The 20,399-nt window shown below is 47.7% G+C and overlaps 1 protein-coding gene across 1 annotated transcript in view; it reads right to left on the bottom strand.

The window, feature by feature from the left end:
* Window positions 1-20,399, bottom strand: part of RPA1 (replication protein A1) — a 210,108-nt gene that overhangs the window by 1,759 nt on the left and 187,950 nt on the right. Inside the window, exon 16 of the mRNA XM_069226140.1 lies at window positions 13,934-14,020. Coding sequence (XP_069082241.1) covers window positions 13,934-14,020 — 87 coding nt within the window. The remainder of the gene's footprint in view (window positions 1-13,933; window positions 14,021-20,399) is intronic.

The raw sequence follows: 20,399 nt of genomic DNA, 5'->3' as shown, positions 1-20,399 counted from the left end.
ACGTGTGTAAGAGTTTTGCAATTCAGATGAGACTGTCACAGGAGTCTGTGTTACCAGTACACCAATCGTCTTTACTTTTGGTGCCGCAGCCATTCTTTGTCCCTTGTATTTTTGACCAGAAAAATATTTGTTCAATTAAGCCTAAACATTTACTGTCCCTCCCTACTTTATGTCACAGCCACAAGCCGACCCCTTACGCCCCCCCAGTACACTTTCCTACACTCCCTCGTATCCATAAAAACAGAAGATCAGGCAATTGTAAGTACTATAGGGCCCCTTTTCCTTTACCTTGTAGGTGCTTGCATCCACATGTTTTAAGCACATGTAATTTACTAAAATAGTGCGCATTATAGATTGCAACCTGAGTCAGCAAACTGGATGGGCTGTAATTACCTAGGTCTGTTAAACTCTGTCCGCAGATCTGTTGAGTGTGAGAGAGATTTGGCTGTGTGGGGTTTTAGAAAATGTACGGGCCACCCCAACAAGGGGGGGACCCTGCTTATGGCGGCACTGGGCCACAAGGGGATGGGGAGCAAAAGGCACCCACGGGCCCACCCCCACCCCTGAAATAACATTGCAGTGGATTGGCTTTTGGGGCTGATGCATCACTGGATGGACTTTAGTCTTCGAGGGATGCACGCAGCAATGACTTTGCGGGCCCCACCTATTTCAGACAGGCGCGGTCGGCAGACCGTGTTGCGGCACCACTGGACCCCTGAAGATCCTTGTTTTTGTCTCCCACCCCCTTTTCTGTTTCTTTTTTTTTTTTTTGCAGGCAGCGGCTGCTGCGAGGAGGACATCTTTACCGGCAGGGGCGCAAGGGAACCAGCACGCCTCACAGGGAGTCGTACGGATTCGAGCTGAGCTCACCTGACCAGAGTTTATCTTGGTGGCGGCTCCTCTGGAACTCCTGGGGCTGCTGGGTGAGGGGCCTTCGGGCCATGTGTGTGGAAGTCGCACAGGGATCATTTAATTTGTAGCGTGGGGCAGTAGGCTTAAAGAAAAAAAAAAAATCAATTTGCTGTGTTTTAAGCCTTTGCGTTTTTTAAAGCATTAAGGTTCCATTGGAGTTTAGGGCAGTAGGTTTTGGAAATACCGTCTTTGAAGTGGTAAGCGCACAGAGGGTTAGCAGTCATTGGTGGTGCGTTTTTGGGAAGGGATATGAATCCCCTCATGGAGATCCTACCCCTGGAACTCATAGCGGGAGGAGGCGCAGGGACTGGGGGGTACTAGCCAAACAGTCATGATCTCATTCACAACCACCAACATTGGGGTACGCAGGAACGTACTGTATTAGTCAGTGTTAGGGCTTTGGATGTATTACCGTACTCAAGGCTAGGCATCCATAGGAAACACTGTAAATATTATGTAAATATGATGCGGTTTCTGCCTATAATTTTTAATGATCGTGATTAATTCGTGTGTTGTTGACAATAAAAATACACCCTGGGGTTCACAACACTTAAACCCAAAAGAAGTGTGGCTGATTATAAAGCAAGCTAGGATGGGTTGGGCTATCTGGGGGTGGAGGGGGCTGAGTGGTTGTCGTATAAATGCCAGACTGTTTGGATCCGTAGCAGTAATTGATACAGGCTGCCCAGAGAGCCACTAAACCTGCCACCGAGCAAGTGCGTGGCACAGGGCCGGACTGGCCAATGGGCTGGTATGACAGGTCAGTGTGTGGGCCGGATTGCTGGCTGTTTGTGAGCCTGTTTTATGGTCCCCTGGTCCGGTTTTTACAATGATTTCCCGAATATTAAAGCAAACATTGCCTCAAATCTACCTTGCAAAACACCTATACAGTATATTTACAAGACCAAAACTGCCCCAATTTGTATACATGGGCCACTATTTAAGCTTCACTAATGGGGGCCATTTTTTGTTTGGTGCCTGGGCCTATCGACAGGACCAGTCGTTCACTGGCTTGGCAGGCCGGTCTGTGCTCTGCAATTGATTAGGTCATGATTTGCTTCCAGACTGGCTCCACCTCCCAGGTGGGATTAGCTGGATAAGAGTGTCTGAACAGTTCGTCCATCAACACATACATGTGTGTATTAGCCTTATCAATCACCAAACGCTGGCTTGAACCTGCAAGGGTGTCTGCACTAAGTGTCGTAACTGGTACTCAAGGTCATGCTTTAACACACACGAGACTAGAGAACAATAAAATCCATACTGCTTTAGTCTTCGCTGAAGATATACAGAGTAATCTACAAGGCTACGTGGTTAAACAGACCAAATGCACACAAGAGAAAGCATGAAAACAAATGCTTAATTGCCCTTCTGTTGCCCATATCTTAATTATAAGACCCAGAGAGATGTCAGAGAAGTGGGGTCAAGTTCCGTGCTTAATATTCCCAGAGTTAAAAAGCTAGCAACCAGCTCATTTTATTAGATTCTTCCACAATGTATATGCCAAGCTTTCTGCATAATGGACATCTTTCTGTATGGGTAAACATACTTATTTATCCACATGCTTCAGGCACGTTTAGTGTGGTCAGAGAGAGGTCTTTATGCAACATTTAAAAAAGAACACAAGAGCCTGTGGAGCATCCAGATGTATGAGGCATATCAGGTATTAAACCACAAAAAGTATCTCCTGTTTCTTTCCTAGATATATACTTTCGCATGAAACAAAGCCCACCAAAAGCACACACAACATGCACGTTGTGCACAGTTAGAGGGTCCATGATTGAGACATGGAAAAAGTTATTCTTGTTGAAAAAGTAAGTTCAGAAAGCTGGAGGTGGGACAAAATTGATTGATAGATGACTTTGGCAGGATGCCTTGGACCCTAACAGCCAGTAACACTTCAGGTTTTGCCTTCATAAACAAATCCAATTCACAGGTATCCCTGCGTTAACCGTTAGGGTGCCTGGGGCGAGGTGGCCTCGTCCTCGCACATGGTTCCTGTGTGCTGGGGACGAGACCAGCTCGTCCTGCACCCAGCACACGGGGGAGTGCTAGAGCTCCCCCCAGTGGACCTCCTTCCTGCACACCCCTGTCGGGGATGGAATGGGAATCGCTTCCCCTTTGTAAGGAAATGCCTCCTTGGCATGGTTACCCCCTGACCTTTTGCCTTTTGCTGATGCCAGTTATGAATGAAAGTGTGCTGGGACCCTGCTAACCAGGCCCCAGCACCAGTGTTCTTTCCTTAAACTGTACCTTTGCTTCCACAATTGGCACAACCCTGGCACTCAGATAAGTCCTTAGTAAATGGTACCCCTGGTATCAAGGGCCCTGATGCCAGGGAAGGTCTCTAAGGGTTGCAGCATGTCTTATGCCAACCTGGGGACCCCTCACCCAGCCAATGCACACTGCCTCACAGCTTGCCTTTACTGGTGAGGAGAAAATGACTAAGTCGACATGGCACTCCCCTAAGAGTGCCATGCCAACCTCACACTGCCTGTGGCATAGGTAAGTCACCTCTCTAGCAGGCCTTACAGCCCTAAGGCAGGGTGCACTATACCACAGGTGAGGGGATATGTGTCTAAGCAAAACCTTAGACATTGTAAGTGCAGGGTAGCCATAAAGAGTATTTGGTCTGGGATTTTGTCAAATACGAACTCCACAGTTCCATAATGGCTACACTGAAATCTGGGAAGTTTGGTATCAAACTTCTCAGCACAATAAATGCACACTGATGCCAGTGTGGAATTTATTGTAAAACGCACCCAGAGGGCATCTTAGAGATGCCCCCTGAATACCAGTCTGACTACCAGTGCTAGGCTGACCAGTTTCTGCCAGCCTGCCGCAACCAGACAAGTTGCTGGTCACATGGGAAAGAGTGCCATTGTCACTCTGTGGCCAGGCACAAAGCCTGTACTGGGTGGAGGTGCTTCTCACCTCCCCCTGCAGGAACAGTAACACCTGGCAGTGAGCCTCAAAGGCTCATGCCTTTTGTTACAGCACCCCAAGGTATCCCAGCTAGTGGAGATGCCCACCCCTCCAGCCGCTGCCCCCCACTTTTGGTGGCTAGGCTGGAGGAGATAATGACAAAAACAAGGAGTCGTCACCCACCAGTCAGGACAGCCCCCAAGGTGTCCTGAGCTGAGGTGACCCCTGCCTTTAGAAATCCTCCATCTTGAGATTGGAGGATTCCCCCAAGGATTAGGGATGTGCCCCCTTCCCCTCAGGGAGGAGGCACAAAGAGGGTGTAGCCACCCTCCAAGGCAGTAGCCATTGGCTACTGCCCCCCAGACCTAAACACACCCCTAGATTTAGTATTTAGGGGCACCCCAGAACCCAGGAAATCAGATTCCTGCAACCTGAAACAAGAAGGACTGCTGACCTGAAAGCCCTGCAGAGATGACTGAGACGACAACTGCTTTGGCCCCAGCCCTACCGGCCTGTCTCCTGCCCCGAAGAAAACTGCAAAAGCGATGCATCCGACAGGGACCAGCGACCTCTGAAGCCTCAGAGGACTGCCCTGAACCAAAGTACCAAGAAACTCCAGTGAGCAGCGGCTCTGCTCAACAACAGCAACATCTTTTGCAACAAAGAAGCAACTTTTAAAGAACTCACTTTTCTCGCCAGAAGCATGAGACTTCACCCTCTGCACCCGACGCCCCCAGCTCAAGCTCCAGAGAACCAACACTACAGGGAGGACTCCCAGGCGACTGCGACCTCGTGAGTAGCCCGAGATGACCCCCCTGCAACCCCACAGCGACGCATGCAGAGAGAATCCAGAGGCTCCCCCTGACCCCTACTGCCTGTAACAAGGAACCAGACGACTGGACCAAGCACTGCATCTGCAACCCCCAGGACCAGAAGGAACCGAACCTCAGTGCATGAGTGACCACCAGGCGACCCTCTGCCTAGCCCAGTCGGTGGCTGGCATGAGAATCCCCCCTGTGCCCTGCCTGCACCGCTAGCGTGACCCCCGGGTCCCTCCATTGATTTCAATTACAAACCCGACACCTGCTTTGCACACTGCACCCGGCCGCCCCTGTGCCGCGGAGGGTGTGTTTTGTGCGCCTACATTTGTCGACACCCCCCCGCCCCCCAAATTCTCTACAAAACCCCACTGGCCTGCCCTCTGAAGACGCAGGTACTTACCTGTTGGCAGACTGGAACCGGAGCACCCCTGTTCTTCATAGGCACCTGTGTTTTGGGCACCTCTTTGACCTCTGCACCTGACCGTCCCTGACCAGCTGGTGCAGTAACTTTGGGGTTGCCTTGAACCCCCAACGGTGGGCTGCCTATGCCCAGGAACTTAGACTTGTAAGTGTCTTACTTACCTGACAAACTAACCATTACTTACCTCCCCCAGGAACTGTTGATTTTTGCACTGTGTCCACTTTTAAAATAGCTTATTGCCATTTTTACTAAAACTGTGAATGCTAGTGCTCTAATTCAAAGTTCCTAACTTACCTGTGTGGATTACCTTGCATTTTATGTATTTACTTCAAATCTTGAACTTATGGTTCTAAAAATGAATTAAGAAAATATATTTTTCTATATAAAAATGGTTGGCCTGGAGTTAAGTCTTTGAGTGGCTGTTCCTCATTTATTGCCTGTGTGTGTACAACAAATGCTTAACACTACCCTCTGATAAGCCTACTGCTCGACCACACTAAATAGAGCATTAGAATTATCTAATTTTGCCACTATCTTACCTCTAAGGGAAACCCTTGGACTCTGTGCACACTATATCTTACTTTGAGATAGCATATACAGAGCCAACTTCCTACACCCTTCCACCCTGATCTCACCCCTCAGCAATGTGATGAGGTCAGTGTGCTCACAGTGCACCATCATCAAATACTGCCGAGGATGCGCTGGAAGACATTTGCTTCCAGCGCGTTAGGAGAGAAGACGCATAAGAGGTGAGTCCTTCTCCTGGGGGGAGGTTGGGGGTGAAAAACGGACACAGGGGGAAAGGAAAGAGTTTTTCCTTTCCCTCTGTTCCTGTTTTCAATGGATTCCTGCTCCATGATTGCGGGCAAAATTCACTAGGCCCCAGGGATTGTGCTTTGTGTGTATTTTTTGTGTGTCTTGGGCCCCCCCCCCCCCCCCCCCCCAAATGGGGGACATTAGTGTTGGCCATTTCGGCTCCGCTTGGGGGTAGAGCGCCCTATTTTTTTTTCCACTTGGGCACCAGGTATCACGTGCGTATGTATTTGTTGTGTGTGTGTGTGGTGGTGGGGGGGAGGGACCTTTGGCAAGGGTGACCCCAAAGTGGGCACATTACTGATGGCCATTTCTGCCCCCCCTTGGGGGCAGATCGGCCTATTTTTACTTAGGCCGATTTGCCCCCAAGAAAGGCAGAAGCCACCAAGACGCCAGGGATTTTTTTTTTGTTCACCTTTGTTTTTTTTCTTCTGGGAGTGCCCTAAAGGGGGCACAGAACTGATCAGCCTATTTTTTTAGGCCCATCTGCCACCAAGGAGGGGCAGAATCCACTAATGGCACCAGGAATTTTGGGTTTGTGTGGGGGGTGGGTGGGAAGGCCCCTTTGGCAAGTTTGGACCCCCAGAGGGGGGGACATTACTGAAGGCGGGGCAGAATCCACTTAGACATCGGGAAAATTTGAAAATTATTGGTGGCGGGTGTTTGTCAACTCGCAAAGTATTTGTGATTAAAAGTTAATTTCTTCCTTTTGTTCTAGTTCAAAGCTTTTCCTTCCGTTGCTGTGGAACATTGTGGTTTTGGCAGTAGTTGACCTGCGGTTTGCATAGTTGCATATTTTAGGTAAAAGCAATTTACTCTAAAGGAGTATTGTTGATATGCAAGAATGCCATGTTTGTAGGTGGTGTACTAAATGCAGGATTGTGTATGAAATTGTCCTTAGATTTGTGCACAATGATATTTGTGTTGTCTTATGTCTAATTTGTTTTTCTTTTTAGTGGGATATCATTGGCGATTGCTGTGTCTGTGCAGAGTAGTTGCTGATGAGTCTAGCTTTTTCAGGCAAGAGAGTGGTGTAGTTTTTCAGTACATAACTCTTTGTGATAAAGCCACACTTTGTTTATTACTTATTTTAGACAGTGCTGGTTGTTGTTGGCAATCCATTTGTTGTTAGAAAGGATCATGGCTAGCCGCAGAGTGACCGCTCACCAGGTTGTTGGCATGCTTCTGACCATGATTAGGAGACTGACTGCATCTGAGGCAGAGGAGGAAGTGAGAGATTCTGGCGGTGAGTGTAGACGACTGTTTAACAAAGGTCACCATTTGTATATAGATAATTCTACACTGGAGTGCAGTTGTTCAATGAGTTGTTCAGAGTGGACATTGTTGCTTGTGGCACAATCCGTTCTAACCGGAAAGGCTATCCAAGGGAGCTTGTCTGAAAAAAAACAACAACAAAAAACAAGAGGGGACAGTGCAGTGCCTTGCAGAATGATGTGCTGCTAGCTCTGAAATTTTCAGACAGGAGGGATGTGTACATGCTAACTACCATCCATGATGAGAGTACTTTCCCTTTGACTGTTTGGGGTCAGGTTGCCGAAGTGCACAAACCTGCATGCATTTTGGACTACAATAAGCACATGGGTGGTGTTGATGGAGTAGATCAGAGGTTGGAACCTTACACTGCTCCTTGTAAGTCTTACGTGTGTTATAAAAAATTGGCCATCCATTTGTTTCATTTGGCAACTTTTAATGCTTTTATTGTGTTCAAGGATTGTTCCCCTGAGTCAAGGATGAAATTTGTTAAAATTTCAGGAGTTCGCAATAGAGAGCCTTATTGTGGGGGAACAGGCAAGAGTTCCTACAGTAGCAGTGGCGGGGAATGTGGCTAGATTGAAATATCGGCACTTTCCTGATCACATTCCTCCCACTCCCAAAAAAAGACTTGCCCACTAAGAAATGTAGAGTCTGTGCCCGAAGAGGTATCCGGAGGGACAGCCGGATGTACTGCCCCGATTGTCCCTCAAAGCCTGGGCTGTGTGGCCGGCTGTTTCAGGAGTTACCACACCAAAACAAAATTCTGGGAAATACCATGAGCGCCAGTGTGTGTGGAGTGCCGCTTGGCTGGCCGTGTGCGTGGCCGGTGCCAGCCAAACGCCGGTCCATACACTCCCATCAGCTGGTGTCATTGCTTTATCAGGAATGTGGGCGTATGTAAGTGATGGGCCCTTGAGTGGCGCTGTCTGTCAATGGGAGTCTTGTAATGTGCTGGGCCTGTGAAAGGCTGCGTGAACGGTCTTGTGCATGTCATGTATGAAAGGTGTGTGAATGGACTGTAAATTGGTTGGTGCCTTGTAGTGGCTTTACAGCTCACGAGCTGTGAGTCGCTGGTTCCGTCTTTTGGCCTTTCAGTTATTAACAGTGCATTTCATTTTTGTGAAATCTCTTATTAATAAAATTTGATCTACTGAACAGTCACTCACCCAAGTGCCAAATCCAACCAGTATGTGTGGTAACAATGACAAAACCATCTCTGCTGTAATCAGGTGTAGCAGCACACCTGTGACACGCTAGGTGGCCATGGCGGGACCCAGATGATGAAGGATGCCACCAACTTGTTTAGCGGGTGAGGGGTCTTTTTAACATAACCTAAGCGTGTTTCTTTTCACAATTTTAGTACTTGGAACATCACAGAAGTACATGGACACATCAAAATGATCTATTACAAAACTACCTGAGTTAGGGAGGAGGGGCACTTATGTTTTTGGTCCCAGGTGTGGCCTTCATCTAGGGAAGGCTACCAAACCCAGACATTTTTTTAAACTAGGAACTCCACGGAGTCCAGGGAAGTGTGGCTTACGTGGATTCCCCCAACATTTTCTTACCCAGACTTCTTTGCTAACCTCAAAATTTCCCTCACTTTTCTTTGTAGGATCACCGCTCTGGTACAAATTTCCTACCAACCAGCGTTCCCCTCAGTCTCCCAAGTAAAATGATACCCCACTTGTGTGGGTCCCCAAAGCACAGTCAACCTAAAGATGTATAAAATAAAAATATGTGCTTATCAACTTGCTGTGCTATCCCCTCAATCTCTACAGGTGTTTGGTCTTTTTGTGTTGCAGGCACCTGGGCCATCCACACAAGTGAGGTATCATTTTTATCGTGAGACTTGGGGGAACGCTGGGTGGAAAGGAAATTGAGGCTGCTCTCAGATTCCAGCACTTTCTGTCACTGAAATGTGAGGGAAAAGTGTTTTTTTTGGCCAAATGTTTAGGTTTGCAAAGGATTCTGGGAAACAGAACCTGGTGAGAGCCCCACAAGTCACCCCATCTTGGATTCACCTAGGTGTCTAGTTTTAAAAAAATGCACAGGTTGGGTAGGTTTCCCTAGGTGCCGGCTGAGCTATAGGCAGTGCTTGAAATGGAAAAATGTAAGTGCAGGTACTCTGTGCCAGAGTACCTGCTTGTTTCTGAGAAGTGCTGGTACTCTTCAACTGAAAGTATTACGTTTTTCTTGAGATGTGCCGGTACTCTCCCTCCCAAAATAAAAAAGTGCTGGTACTCAGTACCAGAGAGTACCGGCCCATTTAAAGCACAGGCTATAGGCCAAAATCCACAGCTAGGCACTTTGCAAAAAACAGCTCTGTTTTCTTTGGGAAAATCTGATGTGTCCACGTTGTTTTGGGGCATTTCCTGTCCCGGGCACTAGGCCTACCCACACAAGTGAGGTACCATTTTTATCGGGAGACTTGGGGTGGGGGAGATGCTGGGCGGAAGGAAATTTGTGGCTCCTCTCAGGTTCCAGAACTTTGTCACCGAAATGTGAGGAAAAAAGTGTTTTTTTGGCCAAATTGTGAGGTTTGCACAGGATTCAGGGTAACAGAACCTGGTGAGAGCCCCACAAGTCACCCCATCTTGGATTCACCTAGGTGTCTAGTTTTAAAACAATGCACAGGTTTGGTAGGTTTTCCTAGGTGCCGCTGAGCTAGAGATCAAAATCCACAGCCAGGCACTGTGTTAAAAAAACAAAACAAAAAAAAACACGTTAGTTTTCAATGTGAAAATGTGAAGTGTCCATGTTGTGTTTCCTGTCGCAGGCATTCAGCCTACCCACGCAAGTGAGGTACCATTTGTATCAGGAGACTTGAGGGGAACACAGAATAGCAGAACAAGTGTTATTGCTCCTTGTCTTTCTCTGCATTTTTCCCTTCCAAATATAAGACAGTGTGTAAAAAAGATGTCTATTTGAGAAATGCCCTGTACTCCACATGCTAGTATGGGGACCCCTGAATTCAGAGATGCGCAAATGACCACTGCTTCTGAACACCTAAACTTGTGCCCATTTTGGAAGTACAAAGGTTTCCTTGATATCTATTTTTCAATCTTTATATTTCACCAAATGGATTGCTGTATACCCGGTATCCAATGAAAACCCATTGCAAGGTGCAGCTCATTTTACTGGCTCAGGGTATCTAGGGTTCTTGCTGAACCTACAAGCCCTATATATCCCCGCAAACAGATGAGTCCAGCAGACGTAACGGTATATTGCTTTAAAAAATCTGACATCGCAGGAAAAATTTGAGTAAAATGTGGAGAAAAAAGCCTGCTTTTTCAAACTCAATTTCAATATTTATTTTATTTCAGCTGTTATTTTCAGTAGGAAAACCTTGTAGGATCTACAGAAATGACCCTTTGGTGAATTCACAATTTCGTCTACTTTTCAGAAATGTTTAGCTTTCTGGGATCCAGCATTGGTTTCACGCCCATTTCTGTCACTAACTGGAAGGAGGCTAAAAAAACAAAAAATAGTAAAAATGGGGTATGTCCCAGTAAAATGCCAAACCTGTGATGGAAAATGTGGTTTTCTGATTCATGGCCACCTGTTCCTGAAAACTGGTGCTTTTAGCACTGCAAACCCTTTGTTGATGCCATTTTCAGGGAAAAAAATACAAGCCGCCTTCTGCAGCCCTCTTTTTCCATTTTTTTTTTTTAACGAAATTTTCGCTGTATTTTGGCTAATTTATTGGTCTCCTTCAGGAGAAACCAAAAACTCTGGATACCTCTAGAATCCCTATGATGCTGGAAAAAAAAGTACGCAAATTTGGCTTGGGTAGCTTATGTGGACAAAATGTTATGAGGACCTAAGTGCAAACTGCTACAAATAGCCAAAAAAACAGGCCTGGCACCTGAGGGGGGGAAAAGGCCTGACAGCTAAGAGGTTAAGGAGGTCTCCCATGAAGGTATTTTCACGGAACAGATTTGTGGAATACGTGTGAACCCATGAACGTGTCAATTCCGTGAAATAAATCGTTTGTACACAAGACAATGCCGCGATAAGCATTCCATGTTTTTTTTTACATCTGTGTTAACAGGTCTCTCATCAAGGCTGCCAGTTTCTCAGGATAAGATATGGAAAACTGGCACGTGAAATTAACATAGTTTTACAAGGTTTACATTTCTGGTAAAGGGGCGGAGGGGTGCCGGGACTAGAACTCTGTCTGTTAGGTACACGACTCAACATTTCTGCCGACTGCATTTCTTGAGATGGCACTGGAGACACGTACGGGCAGCTGAAAGACATCTGCAAAAGATGCAATTTACAGCGGGTGTCGCAGTCATCCGTGCAGTTCTATTCAAAGCCTTCTTTTAAAAAAAGCATCAAGCTGTGGAACTCTTTACGTCGAACTGCGCACGGAATCAACCAGTACTTTCTGACCTCTTCCCTCCCACAGCGCGCTTCAAGAACCTTCCTGTCTTGCCCAGTTTTCCACTCTCCCAAAGAGCTAACGAGGTTTGCATTTGGGGGGTGGGGGAGTTTCACAGCTGGCGCTACAGACACTAGGGGGTCCTACTTCGCTGGGAAGTCGGAAGACTGGTCGGTCTGACAATTTTATAATTAAACCTCGTTCTTCCGATTATAAACGCAAAAGAGCAGCCACACGTTTAGATTTAACTAAGTTCAGAAGACGGTCGTCCCTCGGAGGCACGCGCCCGGGGAGGACAAGCCGTACCTGTCGCGAGGGCTCACGCACGTGCGCTTCTACAGGCAGGGACCACCTGCTCATTCACGCGCTTGCTTCGGCGACGGACCACTGCCGGTTTCGTCACCTGGGGAGGGCAGCGCAGGGCCGGCGGGAAGTAGACCGAAAGCAATTAGGATTTCGACAGATGCTCTGGGTGGGTCGCAGTTGGAAACGAGACCTCACAAATAGAGTTTAATAGTGTTAATTGGGATACTCCATCATCAGGTTCTGTACACCCTCTCCCCTCCCCCCCCCCAAAAAAAATATTCGAAGCAGGAAGTTGTGAATAAAACGTTTATGCATTGCGAAGCTGTGGAGCTAGGATGAAGCGGTCGAGGTAAGATGACCAGGAGTCCCAGATTTGCTGGGACAGTCCCTGTTTTCCCCCAGCTGTCCTGGCAGATATCGACAAATCTAGCTCACGTCCCTGTTTTTAGAGAGGATCGCCTAAAAACGGTGGGAGATGTATATTTTTCGTTTTCCAAAGCAGAAATAGCAGGCGTTATCAGAAAGATATTTAACAGGCACTACACTGGCTTAAAACATCGCATTTTATTTATGTTCTTAGTGCCTCCCCTATAATTCTGTGCTGATGAGCGCGGTTCGGCTGAACTAAATATGTAGTCCTTTTATTTTTGAGAAATGTTCCTTTTTTTGGATTTACATTTCTGGTCACCCTAGGTCGCGGCCTATCCAACTCCTACAACAGTCAGACTACACGGAACACACGTCCCAAAACACATCAGCTATCACAGAAGGTTAGCCACTGCCTGTGAGATACAGGTTAATTGCGCCAAAGTGTCCATGGTTCAGAAGGGGCTGCTTTGAATAGCGCTTCCAGCCGCTATCCATATGGACCGCAAAGGAGGAGAAACTGAACTGAAGATGTCCGGTGACCAATATTTGTTTCCAAAATTAGCAGGCAGCAGTGATAAAGGATACAGCAACCAATCACTGCTGCTTTCAAACCTTCATTGCTCTGGTAGCTGATACGGATTTTACCAAACGCTGAGCACAAATACATTCTAAACACTGTACAGCAAGCACACATGAGAGGAGAAAGGCCAACGCGAGACCTGCAGTTCCTCACTGATTACTTTTTACTTCAGAATACTAATGTATCGTGTCATCTTTCACACAATATAAAGTAGCACCCAGAACACATAACAAGAACTGGTATGCAGTTCACGTTATTGGGGCACAGAAGTCAATGACCGTTATTTAAGGGAAAAAAAAAAAAAGATTCGCGGTCTATTAATGCCACGTATCATGATGGAGATCCGTAATTAAATAGTAAAATTCCACACGAGATGGGCTAAATCGTGAACAGCAATAACAATCTCACTATGTTAAAATAGGCCGGGAGGCAGAACAAGGCAGCCTTGCACAGTGAAAACCTGACTGTCCAGTCAAAGAAGCTTGCATCTGCTTAACAGCTTGCCCAATAGATGCCAAGCGGATAAATGTCACGTGCAGCCTTTTCAGGAGTCATCACTGCAGAAACTATCAGTGACAACAGAACCACAACTTGCACAAGGGACCAACTCAAGTGGAGATAATGATCTGCCTCACTGAAAGGAACCACGAGGGCCATAGCCAACAGAAGGGTGATGCAGTTCATCCCAGGATAGTTGCATGAGATTCTGAAGGCTCAGTGGGGTAAACGCCATTTAAAATGTGATCTTGACATCAAAGAAATGTGGAATCCAAAGCCTCTGCAGGGAGGGACAGACTGTAATAAGCCACGCTTTACTTCAGGTTAAATAGGTATACAGATCTATTCCTTTTGAGTCTGATCCACAAGGAAACACACATTTGCCCTGCACACTGCATGTAAGTAACCGTATGTAACCTCGTAGGGCCATACCCCACGTTTACCCTTCTCTATCAATCTCCACCTTACACCAACATTTCCCCAAGCTGTTAGAGATGATGCCTGAAAGCCCAGATTGAGTATTCTGGGACCTTTGCCACAGCAAAAAGGAGAATGTGGCCTTGAGTGCTGCATTGCACTATTAAGAGCAACCAATCTGCCGAGAGCTCATTACCAGGTGTACTTACATTGTAGGTTTCCAGCTTGACACGGATCCTGAAGGTGTAGGTGCGGAAGTTGGCGTTCTGGAACACCTCTTCATAGGCCTGCTCATTCTGCACAGAAAACAAGGGGAGGAGAGTTGAATGAAGCTGTATTGCACTAAAGTACAGTTTCATATTCACAATCTAAACGGACGTTATGCATGTCAAAATTGCTCTGCCGTCATCAAAGCATATGTCTTTATCTCCTCCCCAGAGGACATACATATTGCCAAAGCAGACATCTGCATCAGATGAGACACCCACAGCCACTTTTAAAAGGAAGGGGGGAGGGAATCAAAAAGGCGCTATCAGACTCCATTTCTCAGCAGCTGCAAACGAATGTCAAGTTGTGAATTCACATCGAAGGGGGACTTTGGTAGCTGCGGGACCAACATGACAAACATTTTCAAGCCTCTTGCCCACAACAACGTGACTGCAAACATTTAATTCGTTTACCAAGCCACATGGCAAGCATACTAGGCCCACTTTCCCTCGATGCCTCTTATGAGAGTAGACGGCAAGCATTTCAGATTTACTTTTCCGCAGTACCCCTCACTAAAGCATGAATACAACTATTTCAGTTAGACCATTCCAATAACTCTCACAAAAGCCAGACTAATCGTTTGTCATTTTAACACGAGCTCCCTCTGTTACAGAAAAGCTCAGTTTGTGGGCTCTGGTAAGCCTGTAAATAGGGAGAAGGCAACAAAGGATACTGCCTCTGGGATCTCTGGCATGTCATCTCCATCTGCTCCCAGCAGACAAGAGACAGAGCTGTGAACCAGCCCATGTCCGAAAGCTTAACTACAGGTACTCTACTTTCAGGAGACACTAACCGCCCCTGCTCAACCCAAGACTTTTTACTTGTGCATCTCCAGAGCCAAACCAACAACCACCTCACTTGCTGCTGTGCTTGAAACATTTCATCTACTTCCCTCATCAGGTCTCTGTGACAGCACTCAGGAATGGAGGCAAACTATATCCAATGCATTCACAGTCACAGACTATCAGACAAGGACACGAAAGAGGTTATCGGACAAGAATCCATATTTTCTGAGTGGGAAGCGTTATCCTTAAACACAGGATCACAAGCTGTGCCTGGAACATACACTAAATCCCCTTCTATGCTTAGAGCAGAGATTAAATTCGTTCCCAAGTATAGCACACAGACCAGATCTTCAGTACCCCTAGCACAAACCAGAAACGTTCCTATGTACGCCAGGAACACCTATTTGGTGCTTGTATATGCCTGCAGCACATAACGGAACACCACGGCAAGAGCATAGGCTGGATTCCCCTCTATATGTGAAACACGTGCAGTCGTTTTCTATGCCTGGAGCAAAGCATGGCATCTTCCAGCAGCAGAGACGGTATTTCTTCCTATGCCTGGAGCGCAGACTAGATCTCTTTCTATTTGTGGAGCATAAACTATTTATTTGGACTGCAATGCTTCAGAGACGATTTTACATTCCAAAAGTTCATTGAATTACCACGGACTAAAAAGCAACCATTTTTATGAGGGCCCATTCAAAGTTATAACTTAAAAATAACCACTTTATCAAACACAAATCATGGAACCACTTTATGAAACACAAATCATGGAACATGTCGGAAGTGACATATGCGGTGCCTATACAGGTGCCACTTCAGAGTGCTGACATTTTCTTTTTGTGACTTGCCACACCAAAAGCACAGAGCTATGAAGAATGCTGACACACTGATGTGGACTGCTAAGGCCCTGAGAATGGTGGCCCTATTCTGAAATCAGTTTGTAGAGCAGGAAGGATGAAAGGGTGGTGGAGCAATCTGCAGCTAAACAGAGTCTCTACCAGATAAGGCGTTACTAAAGGTTAGTAATTTGTTCATTTAATAGGGACTTCTAGCTGCAGACTCTTTACCGTAGAATAGATACTCAAGCAACACCTCACCGGAGGTGGGTCTGTGAAACACATTAAATCAAGAAGTCCTGAAGGAATGAACAGGCCAACTTCCCATCACAAGAGAACTGACCATCCAGACAGTAATGTTTGGTGAACATGTGGAAAGACACCCACGTTGCTGCCTGATAGATGTCAATGACAGTGACTCTGCAATCTAACACAGTGATCAAAACCTTGGCTCTAGTAGAATAAGCGCATAAGCTTCAGGGATGCTTTTTAGTTAATGCGTAGCAGATCTTTAATCAGAGAACTATTCATTGTGAGATGGTCCTTTCCTGAGACGCCTTCCCCTTTGTCACTCCCTGACAAACAAGTTACTTAGCTTTGATAATGATATTTCTAGCAACCAGAATGTGTCTCTACCAGATAGATCGTTACCAAAGGTAAGTAACTTTTTCATCTGATAGAGACTGCTAGTTGCAGGTGCCTTACCTTAGAATAGATATCTGAGCAATACCATCCCTGTTGGTGGGATGCCAACTGAAATCACACCAAAATGTCCTGCAGGACAGAAAGGCCAAAGTAGCCATCTCTGCGGACTTGACTATCCAGGCAGTAATGCTTAGTGACCGTGTGCAGGGATGCCAATGTTGCTGCGTGGCAGATATCCAGAACTGGAACTCCGCTTGCTAATGTTGTGGTAGCAGCAGTTGCTCTGGTGGAAGGAGCACGCAAACCCTCAGGAGGTTGCTTTTTCACCAAAGCGTGGCACATCTTGATGCAGAGGACTACCCATCGCAAGATGGTCCTCTTCTGGACCGCCCTTCCTTTCTTCGCACCCACATAACCCACAAAGAGTTGGTCGTCCACCCGGAAAACTTTGGTACGATTGCGGTAGAGCGCCAACACTCTTTTTGGATCTAGGGGGTAGTCTCTCTCCTCCTCATGAGGGATGTGGGGGTGTGTAAAAACTAAGCAAGGTGATTGACTGGCCTACATAAAAAGTGTCACCACTTTGGGGAGGAAGAAAGCCCTGGTACGAAGCGCCACATTATTAGGATGGAACGCTAGAAACGGTGGCCTCGAAGAAAGAGCATGGAGCTCAATCACTCTGCGAGGAGAGGTGATGGCAATCAAGAAGGCAGTTTTAAGAGTCAGGAGCCACAGGGGACAGTTGTGGAGCAGCTCAAAAGGAGCACACGAGAAGTGAGGACCAAGTTCAAATCCCACTGGAGCATTATAAACGGGATAGGAGGGAACATGTGGGTAAGTCCTTTAAGAACCCTCCCAACAATGGGGGATTTGAACAGAGAAGGTTGGTCTGGCAGCCTTAAAAAGGCAGAGATGGCAGACAGACCACCCTTGAGGGTGCCCAGAGCAGAGCCCTGCTGGGCAAGAAAGAGAATGAAGAGGAGAACCTTCAAGAGAGGTGCAGAAAGGGGATCAACACATTTGCTGATACACCATGCCACAAATTTGTTACGACAGGCCTTTGCTGTTTTGGTGGAGGGACACCTGGCTGCTAAGATAACATCACAGACTTCATGCGGAAGGTCGAAAGCTGTCAACTGCTGCCGTTCAATCTCTATGCAAGGAGGCAGAGACTGGACAGGTTTGGGTGAAGGACCGTCCCCGGCTGCTGCAACAGAAGATCCTCCCGAAGGGGTAGTCTGATCGGAGTCTTTGTGCCCAATCAGGAGCCACCAGGATTACTTGGGCCCGATCATGACTGATGATCTTCAGAACTCTGGGCAGAAGTGGTATTGGCGGGAAGGCATAAAGGAAGCATGAGCTCCACTCATGCCGAAAAGCATCGCTGAGCAAGTGCTGCCTTGGAAACTCCAATCTGCAAAACAGGTGACATTGTGTGTTCACTGTGGAGGCAAACAGATCTAACCAAGACTTTCCCCACGCTGAAAGAGCTTGCGCCACCTCCAGACGGAGATGCCATTCGAGATAGAATATGCATGGACGGCTGACTTCATCTGCTCTGGCGTTCAAAGAGCCCACCAGAAGTTGAACCACCAGGGAAATGCCATAGCTTTCCAGGTATGTCCAGAGGCAAAGAGCCTCTTCACAGAGGGTACACGACCACACTCCGCCCTGCTTGTTGCTGTACCACATGGAGGTGGTGTTGTCGGTGAACACCTGCACCACTTTCCCTTTGACAGATGGAAATAATTTTTTCAATGCAAGTTGGATCGCCCGGAGCTCCAAAAGGTTGATGTGGAGCCCAGACTCCGCCAGAGACCAGAAGCCTCTGGCTCCCCCATCCCAGGAGTAACACATCTGTCACTACTGTGAGATCTGGTTGGGGAAGGGAGAGAGATCTGCTGCTGACCCCATTGGATCCGAAAGCCCCAACTGCATATCTCGTGTAGTCTCCTCTGAGATCTGGACCATGTGGGAGAGATTCCCCTGATGCTGCACCCACTGGAACTTCAGGTCCCACTGCAGAGCCCGCATATGCCACCTGGCATGTTGGACCAGCAGGAAGCAGGACACCATGGGCCCAGGCAGCCTCAGAGTCATTCTCACTGAAAGACAGGATAGAAGCTGAAACATCGGAATCATAGCCCGAATATCCTGGAATCGTTTTTCAGGAGAAAAAGCCTGAAACTGCACAGTGTCCACAACAGCTCAGATGAAAGGGAGCGTCTGAGAGGGAGTCAGGTGTGACTTTGGGACGGTTATAGTGAACCCCAGCAAATGCAAGAGGATCGCCGTAGTCTGGAGGGGGGAGACGACAGCCTAGGGCGAGTTTGCCTTCAGCCAGTCGTCGAGGTAGGGAAAGACAAACCCCTAACCTGCGCAGATGAGTTGCAACCACTACCATCACTTTCGTGAACACCCGAGGGGAGCTGGTAAGGCCGAAGGGGAGCACGGTGAACTGAAAGTGCTTGTGACCTACCACGAATTGCAAGTAATGTCTGTGGGCCAGCAGGATGGGAATGTAGAATGTAGATACCTACCATCCAGTCTCCAGGGCAGACAGGACCTGAGCTAGAGTTAGCATTTTGAACTTCTTGAGGAAGAGATTGAGGAACCAGAGATCTAAGACATATAAGGAGATGGCCTTTGTCCTTTTTAGGCACCAAAAAGTAGCAGGAAAAACCAACCGTGACCTACTTCTGGCACAGGAGCATTCTCTATGGCTCCCTTGGCCAAGAGAGCCTTGACTTCTTCACGGAGAAGTGCCAAATAATCCTCCAACAGATGATCCAATGATGGTGGCATGGCCAGAGGGGAGGTCTTGAAGGGGAGGGAGTAGCCTCTTCCGACAATTTGCAACTCCCACCTGTCTGTGGTGATGGATTCCCAGTGTGACAGGTGACAGCAGATCCTGCTGCCAACTGGTCCAGGATGTTTTAACAGACTAGGAAGGCTGGGAGGCAGTGGAGGTGGACCACTGGCTCTCTGATCCACCAGCACGTGGGATCCCACATCCGCGCAGAGGCTGTGAAGCATGTGCGGGTCAGTGGCCAGCTGGAAATTAACGCGGCTGGGTACCCCTTGTGTGGCCAAAAAAAGGCAAAAAGCGGTCTGCGACGGGGAGACTAGCAGCTACGAGGCCATGGGACTGAGCCGTAGTCTGGGAATCCTTAAAGCGCTCAAGCGCCGAGACGCTTTGTCTCCGAAGAGATGGGTGCCATCAAAGGGCATGTCCATTTTGAGATTGCTGGACATCCCCTGAAAAGCCAGACGTCCTCAACCAGGCACAACGCTACAAGGCCACTGTTGATGCAACCAATCTACCTTGTGAGTCGGTAGTATCCAGCCCACAATGAATCATGAACTTTGCTGCATCTCTCCCCTCAGTAACAGCTTGGGAAAGAACTGCCTGGGCCTCCTCAGGGACTTGAGGCTGCATCTGCGCGACTGCATCCCAGAGAATAAGGGAGCATCGGCCCAAAAGGCATGCAGTGTTCACGGACCGCAGCACTAGACTGACGAAAAAACATTTTCTTTTAAAAGTTATTCAGACTTTTTGATTCCCTATCCGGGGGAGCAGACGGGAATGCACCAGAAGAAGAGGAAGTCTGGATTACAAGGCTCTCAGGTGTAGGATGTTGGGTCAGGAATTTCAGGTCTGTCGTCGAAGGCCAATGGCGGCGGGCAACCATCCTATTCACAGGGGCCCCTGTGTGGAGTTTGGACCAGGTACCCAGTAGGGCCCATAAGGGCTTCATTACTTCATTAAAGGGAATTAGGGGTTACGAACTGGAAGCCCCAGGCTGAAGCACCTCGGCCAGGAGGTTAGTCCTGACCTCCACAGAAGGAAGCTCGAGGTCAAAAACCTCAGCAGTTCTTCTTACCACCATCGGAGTATGAAGCTTCCTCCTCTGTAGCCACGGTAGGGGAGAAAGCATCCCAGCGTCAGGAGAGGTATCTAGTCTGCTAGCGTCACCCAAATCCTGAACCTAGTCCATGTCAGGGTCCAGCGACCCCTCTACACTATCCCCATGTCCATACCCATAGAAAGAAAGGTCAGGATCCGCCCTCGGCCCAGGAGAGCTTATAGAAACTGGAATCGGCATCAAGTGACTCGGTCTGGCTCTTTGATGATACGT

The sequence above is a fragment of the Pleurodeles waltl genome, chromosome 3_1 (assembly GCF_031143425.1).
Source record: "Pleurodeles waltl isolate 20211129_DDA chromosome 3_1, aPleWal1.hap1.20221129, whole genome shotgun sequence".
Classification (NCBI taxonomy): Eukaryota; Metazoa; Chordata; class Amphibia; order Caudata; family Salamandridae; genus Pleurodeles; species Pleurodeles waltl.
This window is presented reverse-complemented; position numbering and strand designations above follow the sequence as displayed.